The following is an 18,610-nucleotide window of genomic DNA, read 5'->3' on the forward strand; positions in this document are numbered from 1 at the left end:
AGACAAGAGGCAGGAGCTTTTAACTACTACACCATTTTTGGGTGCAGTGGAAGACAAAACAAAAACATCAACATATTACATAAGATACCATGTTGATCTTTATGTGAATAAATGACTACTAAGGCATGTTAGACCATGGCTAATTCATGACGGATGCCTCTTCAGAAAGAAAGTGAAATTGAAAGTCGACATTTCATTGACTTTGAAGTCTATTCATGGACTTCAAGGCTTCTCAAAACATTTTTGTAACTCGTTTGCAGGGAGCTGACAGTATCACTCAGCTGGGTTTTATTTAGAGAAAAAGAAAATGAGGATAGATTCACCACCAATATCAACAGTGGTCATTGTAGAACTTTGGGTTTATAGCTATCTTTCTGTCTTAGCGAGAAACTGGAAGTAGTGAGTGATTACATTTACTCTTATTGGATAGCGAAACAAGTCTCAAAATTACACTTTTAGCACATAAACAAATTTGGACAAAGCGGATTCTGGCAATATATAAAAGACAGAGGCCTGTTACTTTCTTTTCTATCTGTTTTGCCTACTGGCAGCAGCGTTGCTACTCACATTAACACTGATCTTGGTGACCTATCGATTTTTGTTGTGCTAGATAACGTAGGTTAAGGGAAATACAGAAGATCATAAATACAGCCACGAATATTGTATTTTTCCCAAAATGATGTACCAGCACTTTGATATTTTGCCAAAATCCGCTTTGTTTGTGTTTGTTTATGCTAAAAGTGTGATTTTGAGATCTGTTTCACCATGCAATGAGAGTGAAAGGAATCATTACTTCCCGTTTCTCGCTCAAGGAGTACAGCTAAAGATTATCAACAATATTCAGACTTAAATCATGGCCAGATAGCTATCCAACCAAAGTTTCTACCAAAGTTAAACATTGCTTTTATGTTAATCCTACTAAGTCAAACATATTGGATTCTGCCACATTTGCAGATAAAGCCATTTAGATCTTAGGATATTAAAGTGTGGCAGGACTGTGATAAGGTAAGGTGACACAAGATGAGGTAAGATGATGTACACATGTACTTTATTAATCCTAAAGGGAACCACAGCTGTCAGATCACAGCAAGAAGTCATAGAAATACAGTATACAGTACACACCCACCACCAAGGACATCCAAACAACAAACTGTTGTTTACCATAAAATGGAGGTGGCTCATTACTTGAGAATGTCTGCTTAGTGCTTATATGTCCATTTAGGACTACTGGGAATAAAAAGATTAATAAAATAGAGATGCATAAAATAGAGATGCTCCGATCGATCAGCCAGCGATCACAATCGGTCGATTTCTAATGTAAAATATGAGATTAGGGAATTCCAATAATAGTTAAATTCACCGATCCGATCGATGACATATTATACATGAGCTCTCATGTTGAGCCCAGCTGCTACACTCTCCTGCTTGCTAGCCCACAGACAGACGTAACCACTTTCAATTTCACTTTCAAAATGTTTCAAAAGCTCACAACGCGTCACGATGGGATGCGTTGTAAGCTGGTAGGTCAGCTATTTTTGCTACTTTTGTGTGGCACTGTTGAATGACGAAGGGCATTAATTTATGAGAAGAAAACATGCAAAGTTGAATTATGGATATACGTATATGGTTTCTGCCCAACAAAGATGATAAGCAATGCAACAGATAACAACCAATGTCACAATTTAATTAAATAACATAATCTAAATTAGCATAGTATGGTGCTACTATTTATCTCTGTCCTCCAAGCTCTATCTTTTCCTCCCATTACAGGTTATCATCCAGAGTGTCACACGCCAAATATTGAACCAGAAGCTGACAGCGATTCCTGGATATGTCGACAATGTGTCTTTGCAGTCGCAACCAAGGTCGGGCTACTAATCTCTCCCTATCGTACACAAAAAACACATTTAGTAAGGACACGTGGGGAATTCCAGTCAAATATATCACGTTTCACTACAACTACCATTCATGTGTGTGGGTAACCACACTAATTTGGACAGTATTGACTTCAGTATCATATGGCCTACATTGCGTCTGAGAAATCATGGCCAGTCAATAGTTATGATTCTGAAAAACTACATGAAAGTCAAGAGGAGTCCATTTAAAGTCAATCAATCACACATGCTCCAATTCTGTAGACGTGAGATGAGAAAGCACCCTGGTTAATTGTCAATCAGTCAATGTCTGTATCTCATTGTCCATATTTCTGTGTCTCAGACTCTGTCTCCCACAACTGACCTACAATAGACAGAGATAGATTGCTTTTTCTGGACTGTTTCCTCCAAAATGTAATCGGCCTCAAATTGCTCAAACATGACTGTGATTGGAGGGGTCACTGACCAATGGGTTTTGTCCAAAACGTGTTTCAGAGAGGTGGGGCCCTCAAGCGAGGACGCTTTGCCCGACTCATGCAGTTCATGAAACTCCGCCTACCATATCAACTGTCGTCTTTAGACTGGGATCCGCAGCATCTGACCAATCAGCAACAGTGTTACTGCTACTGTGCCGGGCCTGGAGAGTGAGTGACAGTGTGGAGGCCAGTTTAAGTTTGAACGTATACCCTTTAGTAATGCTCTAGACATTTATTTTTGCATATTTTTCTGTAAAAAGTTAGTCCTGGGTGAGGGTCAAATAGTAGCTATTTGCAGGTAATTTCTATTGTTTTAAAAATATCAAATTCTCTCCTGTGATTGGCGACATTTTCATTATATTATATTCATTACATGAATATAATATGTGGCCATGTGGCTAACCCCAAACATGTGGCACCAAAATAGGGTAAAACAAACTATGAATAGTTTATGCAAATAGTTTATTCCTGCAATACCCTTTTTTCTTGGAGCCAGACAAAGCTTACACCTGTTCAGTAGATGCATCTAGAGCTAAACGCAATGCATACTAGCCTTTACTGCAGTCCTTCATCCTCGCATTATGCATAAGAATCTTGTTATGTGACCCACAGAAATCAGATTCATTATGCTTACCCAGGAGTGTGTATCACATTTCTAATTTTATATTACAGGTGGAATCTGAAAATGTTACAGTGTGGAAGTTGTGGTCAGTGGTTCCATGAAGCCTGCACACAGTGTCTAACCAAACCTTTACTGTATGGCGACAGGTAACTTAAACACCATTAATATTTGTTTCGAATTTAGAATCAAGTACTTTAAATGTGCAGGAGGTTGGTGCCATATGAAGCAATACAGACTAAGGGACAAGGGACAAGATTTCACATTCATTGCAAGGCGACAAGACATAGGACTGATAGTAGTCTATACAGTACATTTCATTCTACAAATGATGGCCCTGCCATAGTCTGCCTATCATGGGTGTAATAAAACATAGCCTTCCATTAAGTTATTTTTGTCATTCATTCATCTTCTGTTTTATCTGACTGTATTTTACACCCATCTTGACACCGTGTTTCTATCGAGTCTGAGGACGCGAAATAGGAGGTATTAAATTTAGATTGACAGTCAGGTTGAATGAGGCGTGTTTGTTACAACATCTGCTGAGAAGGTGATGGAGGAAGGGAAGAGTGAGTTCACAGTTGGAATAGTAAGCATGTGCCGCTGTGTTTCCTCATCTTTCCAATGACCTTCAGCATACAGATGCATAGAAAAAGACTAATGCCTAGAGTACAACGTTGTTGTGATATGAGCTCTCCGGTTCAGTGTCACGCATGACGGTATATCAGTGTGTACCGGCCTAATGGTGGGATAGGCATACCAGTCTATTACTGTAGTATGGTTTATTTGTACCCGTACCATGATCAATTATATAGGAAGGGGAGAAAAAAATAATGATTGTACAGGAGAGATTAAAAACAAATTCAAGGAACTCGAATAAAAAACATCTCGGCTTAAAAGAAGCAAAGAAGAAAACATCAAAAACACTATGATTGTATAATTGAGACTAAACAACAACGATCTAATAACACCATGGCTTCATGTGGCCAGTCTATGTTGTCAGTCACCTATGGCGTGTCTTTCACTCAGTATTTGGCAAGGTTTCAGCCCAATCCAACTGCCATTGACTTCCATGGTAAAATTAAAGTATCTCAGAAAATATAAAACATGAGAATGAGAAGACACTTCCTTGGCCTACCAAACCAATTTTCTGTAACGACTATTAGAAATAGTTTACTTTACCAGGGTCTGATTATTTTATATAAACCTGTGTTAACCTTTTTTTTCTTTTCTTTTTTTCCTGTTGTTTGTTAATGCTCATCTTTCTCACATAATTGCAAGTGCTATTTTTGTGGAATGCTAACAGAATTGTTTTATGATTAATAGATTCCACAGGTTAATGCACATTCTAATACACTAGAAAATGTTAATTGTTAAAGTATTGCCAAACTACTGTGTGGGTGTGTTTTAGGTTTTACCAGTTCCAGTGCTCAGTTTGTGCCAATGGCAATGGCCTAGAGACCATCCAGAGATTACCCATGACATGGTGAGCTCTACATTATTTTGCACAGCATCACGTTATCTACACAGCTTGTTGAAAGAGAATTGTTCCAGCGTTGTCACTTACCACTATGTTGGACAACTAGTATAAGTTCAGGTTTATTTATGAAGCCTTGTACCAAACTGCTTTACCGAGTTGGTTATAAAACACAAAAACACAAGCAAGCAAGTATACATAGGCTACATAAAAAAATAAATAAAATAAAAATATGAATGAGCTTTAAAGTCCCACAGCTTTTTAAGTGTACTTAAAAGATCTCACAGATCGTGTGATCTTATTGGAAGTATTCATTTGTTAACTTTTGCTATTTTGTTTTCTATTGTTTTTTCCCTGTTATAAAACAGGGTGGATTTGGCTCATTTGGTGCTCTACCATCTTTCACTGTGCTGCAAGAGGAAATACTTTGATTTTGACCATGAAATCCTGTCCTTCACCAATGAGAATTGGGAGTCGCTGCTTCTAGGCGAGGTATTGATATTTCCACACTTAAAGCAATGATGAAATGACGTGAAATTCTGCCAGCCGTTTAGTATTAACAACTGAGAGCCCATTAGCCACTCATTATGACACTAAAGGAAAAAAACACTCTAATTAAGAATATCTAATTGTTCCTATACTCTGGGACAGTCAATATTTATGGCACTGGCCACAAAAAGCAGTAGAACTAATGGCCAGGTATATATTATAGCCAATATTATAGAATAAAGCGCATTTTTGTGTCCATAAAATCAGTTTCTCAGTCATTGTCTGAATTCATAAACTAATTGGCAGTTTCCTGTAAGATATTTTCAAAGGCAAATGTTTGTCATGACATATGGTAGCAGTCAATCATGTACTTCTCCAATGACAGCTGCATCAAGTTATTTTCCATATTTTCCATATTCTTGTCAGTGAGCGTAAAAAATGATTGTGTGCTCTAAGGTTTTCTGTCTGATTGCCATCCTCTGTGTAAATATAACTTTTCATTCTCATTTCTCCAGCTCTCTGACACACCAAGGCAAGACCGCTGTCACAATTTGCTCAACGCTCTGAACTCCCACAAGGACAGGTAAGACGCTGCATATGATGAGAAGAATAAACACAGGCCACACATTATTGGATTTGATGAATAGTGCCCTTTGAATAGCGGTATACTTCTTAGTATCTATCTGATAATACGTAAGGTTGGACATAAAAGCCGAAAACTGTAGTGGGTGAGACTGCGTCTTTGTGGCTTAACTGCAAAACAGGATTCTCTGTGATTCCTGCAATTCAACATTGACATTTCTGTAAGACTGAGTTTAGGGACCCTTATTTTTGAACAGTTGATGTGTTCTCTGTTGGTGTTAAAAGAGTAATGATGAATGGAAACAATTTAAAGTTGCAATTATTAACTTTGAAATTAATTAATTTGAAATTAACATTTAAAAGTGGTTTAATTCAACACATTTCTGGAAGCACTGCTAATTCCAGTTAAATCCTGAACTACGTTCTAATTATGTTTCCAAATATTATGTTTCCAAATATTTTAAGAAATAATATGTACACTTTACTGCTTATCTATTTATAAATCCCACTAATCTGTGTGTGTGGCTCTCCTTCACATAGCTACATTACACAAACACAACTACACAACACTAACACAAAGACAACACAACTTTACGAACACAAAACTATACATGACCAACACCACGCACGCACGCACACACGCGCACACACACACACACACACACACACACACACACACACACACACACACACACACACACACACACACACACACACACACAAACACATACTGTAAGAAACAGAAAGAAATAGGCATACGAGTCCAGGAGTCGCTGTATGTATGTCTGTATGCCTGTCCTTTGCATATCTCGAGAATCATTCAATCATCAGCTTCACACATGGCGGCTGTATTGCTGAGGACGGAAGGAAGTGCAATGTTGAGTGTGAAGTCGATTGGATGAGTAGTTCTTCAGAACTGGCCCACTCCGAACAGGCACACTTTCTGAACATTGGCCACGCCCAACACGCGCTGCACTAGTTTGTATCAATTAAATGAACAAAAACAAAAAAATAACTAACTAGAAAATGTGCTCCTCGGAGCACAAGTCTCCGCCAGCAGACTATAGCAATTATATTATCATAGCAATAACTAATGAGATACAGTAGAGTAAAAGATATATATGTTCCAATCAAGACTGATTGATCCTGTCTTACCTCGCTTCAAAAACGTAAACGGTTTTTTGAAGTGACACACCTATTTATAGAATTGTATTTCGTCATGCATTCCTCTAGCCAATCAAAGGCATTGGTGTCAACATATTAATACGTATTAAGATTTCGGTCTTGTTGTGGGATCAATTCAACTCTAGTCCTCTTCTGTGTTACTGTTGTAGATGAGTATGCTTTCTTAGCTTTGGCCTTCTGCGCCTTTGCTTGACCAATGTCAGGTGTTCTCAAAGGGACACACACACGCACAGACGGGTGATTTGGACTATAAGATACTATTCTATCAAGACTGATTGATCCTGTCTTACCTCGCTTCAAAAACGTAAACGGCTTTTTGAAGTGACACACCTATTTATAGAATTTTATTTCGTCATGCGTCCCTCTAGCCAATCAGAGACATTGATGTCAACATATTGACACGTATTAAGAGTTCGGCTTTGTTGTGGGATCATTTCAACTCTAGTCCTCTTCTACGTTACATTCGTTCTGCGCCTTTGCTTGACCAATGTTAGGTGTTCTCAGAGGGAAACACACACGCACAGACGGGTGACTTGGACTTACTGAAGGTACTGTTCCAATCAAGTCTGATTGATCCTGTTTTACCTCACTTCAAAAAGTAGCGGCTTTTTGAAGTGACACACCTATTTATAGAATTTTATTTCGTCACGCGTCCCTCTAGCCAATCAGAGGCATTGGTGTCGACAAATTGACACGTGTCACGTGGAGCTTGCCCAATGTTAGCTTGGCTAACAATGTTTGCTCACACAAAGCGAAAACATATTCTCCACCTTCGGCGGAGACAACGAGTAAGCGGAGCAGAGATCTCCACCAGGCCAGGTGTTCTACCCAGGGCTGTGTAAGGGGGTAAAATGACTGGGCATATGACATGGCAGGATTGTACTCATGTAAGAATCTGTAGTATATATTATGTATTGATAATGTGTTCTTAGATGTGTAATTGTAGGTGTGGTGATATTGGAGTGTAAAGCTGTCCTGTGATAGTGGCATTGTTTGAGTAATGGAGCTCAAACACGTTACCGAACGGTGCACGTGTACACTTGCACGCGTGTCATAAGTACTGCAGTCTTTGTGTCTGTCTTTCGCTCTTTGTGTTGCAGGGCACATACATATGCGTGACATACAGTGGGTGTAGCAGTCTCTCTGCCGCTCTCTGGCACTGTGTGGGGTGTCGTAGGTACTGTGTCTGTGTCTGTGTCTGTCACTTGTTTTGAATTACACATGCTGTCTCTTGCAAGTAGTAAATCCCATAGTAGTAGATACCGTACAGATGGACAGCTTGCATCCAATTGGCTAGTTCCACTTCATACCTGGCAGACGTTTCCCATAGCCTGGAGGGGCAGTGGGTCTGAAATTATGAATTCATAAAAATTAAATAGCATAGTTGTTGATGGATTGAAAAAATATTTGAGAGTTAAATCCTTGGCCTACTGGCAGCCTGCACAAAATGTTTGACGCTGATCGGTCCAGTGCTTTGCGACATTAGCTCCGGACACACACACACACACACACACACACACACACACACACACACACACACACACACACACACACACACACACACACACACAGACAGACAGACCCAGACACGCACAAGGACAAAACATAATCTGCGGTCATGGCTCTCGGCCTGCCGGAGATAATAACAGATTATTTTAAGCTTCAATATCTGCATTCTACGAGGTGTAACTACTGTACAAACCTCAGGTAATTTGTTCCTGTGATTTTGGGTTTGTATTTGCTTCACCCAGATTTGTCTCCGGGAAGGAGATTAAGAAGAAGAAATGTCTGTTTGGACTCCAGGTCCGAGCTCCGCCTCCACTCACGTCCGATTCGTCTCCCCTCATAACAGACCCACCCATCAACATCACACACCGCAGAAGGTCAGAGTAAGGACGATGGCTCTCTTTTCAACTCTTATCTGGATATGAGCTCCAGGGCTCCCACCAGGCATATCGCCATTATGCATGAACAATTAACTTAGGAATAAAAGAATGCAATTTTCATGTGACAATTAATTCATCAGTGACTAATATTCTTTTAAAAGAGAAATCCGATGTGCACGTGTGCACTTATGTGTGCTTATGCGTGTGCATTTGTAACGTGTGTCTTCACAGACGATTTCCTTCACACTGTTCCTTTACATCTTTTAAATTGTAATTGTTAAGCTGGCGTTCTTTTCAAGAGCCAGTTACACTGCAACAGTAGAATAATCTTAAATCCCTTGATCACCAAACCACAAGCAGGCAAGAATAATGAGCGCAGAGGGTCAAAGCCATAGAACCCAGACACAAAATGTAGCAAATATTCCTGTCACTAGAATAACCATGTAACTACTGTATGCAGGGAAGTAGCAAATACACAAATAAGAGCCAGGTGGAAAAGCTAAAAACACTTGAACCAGAAATGAATTAGTCACAGCTGGAAAGGTAGGAGAGTTGGGGACACAGGAATAATTAATTAAAATAATAATAATAATAATAATAATAATAATAATAATAATAATAATAATAATGTTCAACTTGGTTACCCATGATGTTTGCAGTCTCTGAAGATGTTGTATTTTGTTCAGTCTTACTTTATGAATGCATGATTGGAGTCCTGTCAAACAGGTATCAATCCACGGCACACAATTCTCATTATCACACTGCCGCACTATAGGTTATTCATGGGAGCACTGTCTGTGTTTGTGTTTGTGCACTCAACCTAAGTACATGATTGTGTGCTTGCACATTTATTTGTGAATGTTTCTTTACTGTGTGTTTGGGTGCAAGTGTATTAGTGCGGTGGCTCTCAAACTTTTTTGGCGTCATTACTCAAGTGTTCCGAATCCAAGCACCCCCTTTACCCGACTACAATATTTTCCTTAGAGACTGCAAGAGAAAACCATAGCTAGCATGTGATGTTGTGAATGAATAATAACCCACCTTTTGAAGAATATAACATTATAGAAAAGACATTTAGTGAAATAGTTTCAATTAGTGCCTCCTCAGCAGATCTACTGCTCAAAATAATTAAGGGAACACTTTGATCCCTTAATTCTTTTGAGCAGTTTTTGTTAGCAGTATGTACACAGTTCATGAAAACTCAAATAATTAAGGGATCAAAGTGTTCCCTACATTTCTTTGAGCAGTATATTTCAATCTGTGGCATTTCATTAAATCCATTTTGATGTCAATATGTTCAAATAATGTGTACATTAGTATTGCTTGCTATTCAATAACAGTTGTGCTTGTCACATTTTTGATTAACACTCTACAGATCTGCAGGCTCACACAGTTTGGCAATGTTTTATCATTAAATATAACAATACATTCTTCCATTTTACACTTTCTCTTACATACCGGTACCCGTTTAGCACCTCTGCGTACCCATAGGGGTACACGTACCCCCATTTGAGAAACAACATATTGTAGTCAAGTGTATGTACTGTATGTACATGCATGGTGTTTATTTGTTGGAGTGCATGCATGCATGCTTACATGTGTGATTATTTATGTGTATACCCGTGTGTGTGTGTGTGTGTGTGTGTGTGTGTGTGCGTGTGCGTGTGCGTGTGCGCACGTGCGTGCGTGCGTGCGTACGCGTCTGTGTGTGTGTGTGTGTGTGTGTGTGTGCGTGCGTACACGTCTGTGTGTGTGTGTGTGTGTGTGTGTGTGTGTGTGTGTGTGTGTGTGCACTTCAGCCCATTGTCACTGCCTTGCCAGAGGAGAGCGGGGGGGCCAGAGTCCCGTAAATCAAAGCGACGCATCATGGAAACACAGGTCAGTGCTTCCACTCTAACTGGGGTGTGGTGGGGTAGGGGCCTTGTGTAGAGGCTCTTGTCTGTTTGTGTACCGTATGCTTCAAAGCCGAGTGCAGCATAGCAATGATGGATTTTTGCCATTTATGGGTCTGTTGTTATCTGGCTAGTTGTGGCCAGGGTGATGCTTAACAGATATGGTAACATGTTCAATTAAAAGCGCATCTTTTTAAATGTATATAGTCTATGCCTACTTAATGTATTTTATTAATATCTGCAGTTCAAGGCAGCACATATCGGCATCATCAAACCCAACTCCGAGCAGCTTGCACTGAATCAGTCAACATCACGTGTCATGGTTACTATTTTTACACTATTATTCTTAACCATAAATACAGTTGAATTGTATCCTCCTACACTACACGCTCCTTCATACATGGGCACATACAGTAATCCTGAAACAATATGCATTACAGAGCAATCCTATTTTAACGGAGGCACATCCAGGCCCATTGTAGCCCCATCACCGACGTTAATCTTGGCCATGTTGGAGGGGTTCCTGGTCGGTAATAGAGGGGGAAAGCGAGTTGGGAAAGAATGCTGATATGTGTAGCCTGGGCATGCTTCCAACTGCACTTTGCAGTCGATTACAGTTTGGCCAGGTGGTGTTGGCACCTTGACAGTGCGGCATTGACGGAGCACATCCATTTAAAGGCACAGACACTGAATAAAGCCTCTGAATAATAATAATCTGCCACGGTGCCACCCTAACGGCATTGCTAGTACAGGAAAATGATACAGGCTAGCGTGATACCGTACGTCACAGTTCAGCGATGAAGAATGCTAAAACGTTAACGGCGTATCCCGCCTACCGACGTTTCCATTGAGCGATGGTTGTGATGATGGTCTGATGTTTTTTGCTTGTCACGGTCCATGAGCCTGTGCTTGAGGAAAGCTGCCTAAGTTGAGGTGATCCATTTATACAGGACATCCTACCGCTATGCCTGATGAGCCATTGGATGGGACTTTTACCTACATCTATCATATACTGTATCTAATGCAATGGTATTGGTGTATCAACCATAGGCGACACACACATGTGATGATGGTGTGTATTTTATGTTCTAAACCATATATACAGCACACACACACACACGCACGCACACATACATATTATACAGTATACTATTAATGTGTACTTTCATTGCTCACGTTGAATACCCGAAATTCAGTTTGTGTGATTGTATCTGTGATTGTATTATTGCTTGACCGACCACTAAGGTATTAATGTGTGATTGGCTCCTGTGATCACGTTGGCATCCAAACACAAGCCGATCAGTGTGTGTGCCTCTTGTACCCAGCCTTGTCCACCCCCAGTCCCTGCCAACCCCATCGAGTTGCTGCCATGTTGCCATGGCTACATGGGAGGGGCCAGCCTCTACAACTCCAGGAAGTCAGAAGAGGAGCTAAACCTGGGGTGAGGAGTACTTTATCTTGTGGTTCATTTGTTTCTGCGGTGTTTTGGCCTCGTTGATTGATAGGCTTGAATGGCAAAATTGCACTTTGATAGAGGGTTTGGGTTTTGTAGTTGCCTTGCCATGATGCAACTCCAAATATTGGCGAGATTAGATATCTTCAATAGTTGCTTCGTTGATTAAAAATGTATAATCCAAAATTGTCTCCCCATTGACTTACAGTGAAACAGGTCTCACAGTCACTCTTCTAGGACGCAAACAAAGCCGATTGTGACTAAGTATACAATTACAAGTCCTGACTGACAGTATTGTCATCGTTTTTTACACATGCAATAACAAACACAGTGATTCAGATCTGGATCTTCTTCCTGATTCACATGATAGAATCAACACAAAGTTGACATTTTTATTTAAAGAAAATATTGTGTCTGGTTGTCTCCGCCAGGCCGAAAGGCATGGCGAGAGAGTATGTTTTCCACCCCGTCCGTCCGTGTGTGTGTGTCTGTGTCCGTCCGTCCATCTGTCTGTGAACAGCTAATCTCCGGCACCGTTGGCCCGGTCGCAGCGAAACTGTGCACACACACTCCCTGGATGCCAATTCAGAACCTCTGGCCCAAGTTTTTGATATGGGCCTGTTATAGCGCCACCAGGAGGCCGATTTGTGCAAAACATTTTTTTACAGTACTCCTACAGATTTTGTCCAAAAATCACGCAAATCGGTACACAGTATCTCTATAGTCATTAAACGAAACGGGTCTTTCAGATTTCTCATATTCCATCCTGATTGGCTAAAAATGTCTTCCAAAGTTTGCAGGAGTGCTCCGTTTTGAACAAAATGCCTCAAATTATGAACACAGCATGCAATTTCCGTGAAATTTTGCACGCACATTCCCATTAGGCAGAGGAAGAACTACCATTTGACATTTTTCAAATCAGCCTCATGGTGGCTCTATAACAGGCCGATTCGTGTTTTACCTATAATTGCACCGATCTGTGTAAAACTTTGTATGCACACTCCCTAGAGGTCAAGGAAAAATCTTTGCCCTGCATTTTTCAAATCTGCCTTTTATAGCGCCACCAGGAGGCCGACTTATGTAAAACACATTATTTTATACTACTCCTTCCAATTTTATCCAAATTTCACGCAAATCGGTACACATGATCTCTATAGTCATGTGATCACGACGGATGTGTTTGATTTTTCATATTCCATACTGATTGGCTAAGATTGACATCTAAAGTTTGCATTATTGGCTTGTTTTGAACAAAATTCCGCAAATCATGAACGCACCGTCCAATTGCGCTCAAACTTTGCACGCACATTCACACTATGTTGAGGAACAAATGCCACCCTTTTAACATTGGCCTGTTATAGCGCCACCAACAGGTCTAATTTAGCGAAACACATGTTTTGAACAAAATGCCTCAAATCATGAATGCAGTCAGTGTCCGATTGTCGTGCAAGGCCTAAGAAAAAATGGCACCCTTTTCACGTTGGCCTATTATAGCGCCACCAGGAGGCCACAATAGCCTACCTGACCTGGCGGAGACCTGTGCTCCGAGGAGCACTTTTTCTAGTTTTGTATTTTTATACATTGGCAGAAGATTGTTTAAATTAATTTGTGTGTTATAACTCTGCCTTTGAGAACTGTTTCACCGTGCAACTATTGTGGATATCTCACACGACCCAAACTCTACCAAATATGAATTTTCTTTAAATGAACAAGAGTTAATTAACTCTTTGACTGCCCTTGACTCGATAACGCGTCAATTGCTAGTTTGTCCAGTTGGCCGTCGACGCGTTAGACACGCGTTAGACACGCGTTCATTGTTTAATCTCTGATCGCGCTATTCTGCTTATTTTTCATTCTAGGTTTCGAGTTCCACTTACTTCACCCACACCGGGATCCGGTTTCATGAAGCGGTTTCCGTTTCCGGTTTTCATTTTTTTCCCTGGTCATTTTCGGCCAGAATAGGGAAAAACACGGTTTTTCACACGGTATAAAAAACTAACGGAGAGGTCCACTTCTATAATCTATGGCCTGGGTGACGAACAGTCATCGCCGTCGTGTATCACATCGTAATTTTGGCCGATCGGAGAATCTGAGAACACGTCACATCCGGTTTGACGTATTTGACTGTTTGACTCTGTTTGGGGGGGGCAGCGAGTCAGCGAGCTGATGAAGGTGTCTATTTGCTGCTCTCTGCTGGTGGAACCATCGTATGTGTTCAAAACCGCAGCTAGACAAACTATAAGAAAATTAAATAACAAAACAAAAGACAAGACAAATATCTATCTATTGTAAGAGATGATGTCCTTTTTCAGTTCTTTTGAAATATTACCGGTACTAGTTTTCTGGGATATTATTTTGTGTAATGTCATGATGCCTATGTACATTGTATTGAATATTTGCACATCCTCTTTGCAGTTCTCCCCCTAAGAGGATGTTTGCCCTCTACCACCCCACTTACAATGGGAACACTGCGCTCTCCAGGACCCTACACCACTACAATAGGTTTCTATCATTTAAAGACCGTATTTATTCTTATTTAGGTTCTTTGTATGTTTATGTAGGCCTGCTATGATTGAAAACATGTTTCATGTTTTAACCACTTTCAACAAGGCGTCCCTATTTTGGTTCATGTTAAAACAAAAATATTCACAGATAAAACTGGCACAGCTGAAACCACTGCGTGGCCCTCACACCTACGTTGCACCGACCAATATGCCCATATATGGAGATCTCTGTATCTGTTTTCATTAGTTTTATGTAAATATAATAACCTTGTACCAACATTCCATCCTTTGAACAAACTGTACCTCAATGAGCCAATATTCCTCTTTCTATCCATGCCTTTCATGGCTCCCCCACGTCCCCATTTGTCCGTAGTGTGGAGGAGTCTTGCAGAGTACCACCACCCTGCGTGCCCTACTCTCCCAACGCCAATGCCAACCACCACCACCACCACCACCACCACCAGCATCACCACCAACACCAACACCAACACCAAGCAGGCCAGAAGCAGCTGGAGCCCTGTCCGTCCCTCCTCCTGCGAGACCTAGCCCCTTACCAGGCCAGCATGGGCGGAGGGGGTGGAGGAGGCGGAGGAGGGGGAGGTGGCGGAGGCGGGGCCGGAGGCGGCGGGATGGGGATTGGGGGGGACGGGCCGGCGGTGAGGAGCTGGGGAGGAGGGGAGGCGGTGCGGATCTTGGCGAGACGGGTCACGCCAGACGGGAAGGTGCAGTACCTCGTGGAGTGGGGGAACGTGAACGTGTACTGAGAAAGAGAGAGAGAGAGAGAGAGAGAGAGAGGAAAAAGGTGAGGAAAGAGAAGATTTGGTGGCTGTTTGAAGTTGCCACAGAAATGTGTACCTGCCTGTAGTGCTGTGGTGTTTGAAGTACAAGCAAAACAAAACAACAACATCTAACACGTTGCAAATCCAGGTTGCTCTCATATCATCGCCTCTATTCTAGATGATTATAATATCACTACTACTACTTGTTACTAGAACCCCTCTTTGCTAGTGTTTCTCTTATATTTGTACTGTTACCTTTGGAATATGCCTTCGCATTTATCATATTTTACAATGACAGAGAAATATATAAACAGTAAACACTCTGCTACTTTGTTGTTGTTTGGGACAATTTGTGTAGAATTAAGTCTTTGAATGTCCTTAATGACCAAATGAACCATCGTGTCCCATAACAAAAGATTAATACTTAATTAAGTGATGACTTAATAAATGAATTGTTGAAAAAGCTTGTGAACCCCAACTTGAAAATCGAATTCTTGGCCCTAGTGTTTATTACAACCTTTGCAATTAGTGAATTGATATTGAGGTCACAAACAAGTCAAACAGCCTACAGCCAAACTGTAACACTACTTCCATCAAATGCCACACTTACGATTGTTCATTCATCAGCCGTCGGCTAATGTTCCTGTTGAGCTCAGTGGGAAAATGAGCCTAGCAAATTAGCACTGATCGATGTCAGCTTGAAACATGGAGGAACTAGGATGATAGCGCTTGGCTGCGTTAATTGCTCACAAAATGACAAAAAAGTGTTGTAGCTTTTGTTAATTTGCATCATACATTCACAATCTTATCACTTGCCATATAACAATAAAGTAGGGTAGGGTACTGAGTGTTAATACTCTTTCACACTGGGTAGCTGCTCAGATAACAATATTCTGCTGTCGGTCACTGAAATTGAGGTTTTTAGTGCCTTGTTCAAGGACATGACGATAGTTTGCTCCTACACATATTTTCCTAGCACTTTTAGGGATTTAAATAAAGGCCTATTCGCACAGTTTCTGACTACCTCCTCAGTTTTCTATTATTTCAGTAAGGACCCAAAAACAACAAATTACTGTGAGATTTACGTATTTCTTTCTCTACACTGTACTGTATGTTAAGAGATTCTATACATACTGTATGTTACTACGGGGTTACCAGTTTGTTACATTAGATTTTGTCATACATTACTTACATCTAGACTACTATATATGTATTAGAATTAGAAGCCACAAGGGGGCTTTTGTTTTATAGATAGAATTATATATTCACAATATATTGTTATGATCAAAGGACTTTATTTTATTTTTGACGTGGTTGCATAGTGCCTACCTGAATCGACCACTCAAGGGACAGTTGAGATCGTGTTGCTCTTGGATGATTGGTGGCTCTTCCTCATCTGATAAATAAATACATCTGCAGTAGCCAACGTGGACCCATGATGATAAAGCATATTTGAAACTAAATCTACATTGTGCATTCCAAACAGTCAAGAGTATCATATTACTGTTTAATGGCCCTATTCCAGTGTATTGTAATATACCCGTTATATTGGAAGTGCTTAATCATACAATGTAAGGTCTCTATACAATGTTGAACGTTTTGACATAATCATCTTGGGCAGTAAGGCAAGACAGTTGCGTTGATGTAACTCCAAGAATTTAACACAGTCTCCCTAATTCAAGTAAGTATCCCCCCTTCAGACAAGGCTACTCTGTTGCATTAGCATGCACTTACCATAAATACATTAATGCAAAGATTAATACACTGGAATAAAGCCATTGTAATGTTGTAATTTAACATATATACCAACAATAACAAAGAAAAAAAATGTTGTTGAATTATCTTTGAAGTAATCTGACTGGAAATTATTTTGACGTGTGGTCTATTGTTTCAGCCTTGGATGAGTGTTTCTTTTTGATTGTCACAAAATCAGTGATAGGCCATAAGAGCTCACATACTGTTCTGCTGTTGTTCATAATCAGGTCATAGACTAAAATTAGTCAATTCTTATCTTCCACATTTCAATACGGGAAAAGATGTTAGTATTAGGCCCAATTCCTAACTCAAATACAAAACCATGGTACTATGTTTACGATCTACGATAACTTACAGAAACGACATTCAGTTTGTTTCCAGAGGTCACGGTCTGATTGATAGTTTAAACTCTTCTCAGACAAACAGATGTGCTTATAGTAGTAAGTGGGTTTCTGGAATTAGGCTTATAGACACCTTTGTTAAAGCAGGTTGCACAAATCCGTAATACTGTAGTGCAAGTTTCAGAGTTTATATTTTATACAGAATTTTATTTCAGCAATTTGTTAATTTGTTCGGTAAAACTGGCATGTTTGAATGTGTCAATTTTAACTACACAAAGGCCTGTAGTCTGTTATGTTGAAAAAGAGGCATTTATACTGTTAGGATCATTTCAATACAAAACCCTGAGACTTTCTTTCATGAATTACACTATCTCTGCACTACGCTACGGAAATGTGGTAGCTTTTAAAGCTGCAGACAACAAACATTTCAAGGAACTGAAATGATGTATATTTCCATTTTAATCCTCAGTGACTTTGACTGTAGTTGATTAGAAAGGGGTGTGTTGAACTGTTCTAGATGATGGTAATGAATGTATTTGTGTGTTATCAATGGTTTGTCTATGCCTTTCAAGTGCTTGTTAGCTCATGTTCTCAATGGAACTCGACCAGATTGGTACTAAACAAAACAGGAGGAAATAAGAAATGTGAATTTGAGGAAGAACATTTTCTGAAGAGGTAATATTCTATTTCTGTTTTGTAGTCAAGTCCATGTTTAGTTTGATGTATTTTTGGAAAATTATGTTTGTACATGTATACCCTGCATTTACACACCTATTATGTAACATGGAGAATTAAAAAAGCAAAAACAAAACAAACAAAAACATTGTAACAAAAAAAATCACTTGTCTTCAGAACATTACAGTGCCTTTGAAATTGACATATATACACAGACAGACAGACAGACAGACAGACAGAATGGATGGATGGATGGATGGATGGATGGATGGATGAACATTGGATGGAGAAGATGCGTGTATGTATTATCTGTATAGACAGACTGGATGTTTAATAATATATCAGATATATGTTTTGATTTTGGTACACTGAAATAATTTATTTTGAAGTTTCAATGCAAGGGACCCAACAACCTTCACGTGTCTGTAGGAAGTGTGGAATCAATCACTCGGCTTTTCATCGTCTATTAGAGCAGTGGTTCTCAACCCTTTTCATATTATGGTCCATTTACTCTGCATTTGAGCCACGGTCCACCATTCGATGAGATTTAGCCTCTCAGACCCAAAACGTAGAATATTTTGTTATCGTTGGATAAGATTTTGTCCACAAATCCATGCTGTATT

At 40.1% G+C, this 18,610-nt stretch overlaps 1 protein-coding gene across 2 annotated transcripts in view; it reads left to right on the forward strand.

Moving 5' to 3' along the window:
- Positions 1 to 18,087, forward strand: part of phf1 (PHD finger protein 1) — a 21,119-nt gene extending 3,032 nt beyond the window's left edge. Inside the window, exons 5-15 of one of the 2 annotated variants that reach the window (XM_080426789.1) lie at positions 1,771 to 1,865; positions 2,370 to 2,518; positions 3,023 to 3,118; positions 4,381 to 4,455; positions 4,815 to 4,938; positions 5,451 to 5,518; positions 8,454 to 8,591; positions 10,388 to 10,466; positions 11,806 to 11,921; positions 14,349 to 14,435; positions 14,811 to 18,087. In XM_080426789.1, the coding sequence (XP_080282915.1) occupies positions 1,771 to 1,865; positions 2,370 to 2,518; positions 3,023 to 3,118; positions 4,381 to 4,455; positions 4,815 to 4,938; positions 5,451 to 5,518; positions 8,454 to 8,591; positions 10,388 to 10,466; positions 11,806 to 11,921; positions 14,349 to 14,435; positions 14,811 to 15,201 (1,418 nt within the window). In that variant the 3' untranslated portion in view covers positions 15,202 to 18,087. The remainder of the gene's footprint in view (positions 1 to 1,770; positions 1,866 to 2,369; positions 2,519 to 3,022; positions 3,119 to 4,380; positions 4,456 to 4,814; positions 4,939 to 5,450; positions 5,519 to 8,453; positions 8,592 to 10,387; positions 10,467 to 11,805; positions 11,922 to 14,348; positions 14,436 to 14,810) is intronic. The other variant, XM_080426790.1, reaches the window with a different exon arrangement.
- Positions 18,088 to 18,610: the final 523 nt, after the last annotated feature.

The sequence above is a fragment of the Gymnoscopelus braueri genome (genome assembly GCF_963280865.1).
Source record: "Gymnoscopelus braueri genome assembly, chromosome: 4".
Classification (NCBI taxonomy): domain Eukaryota; kingdom Metazoa; phylum Chordata; class Actinopteri; order Myctophiformes; family Myctophidae; genus Gymnoscopelus; species Gymnoscopelus braueri.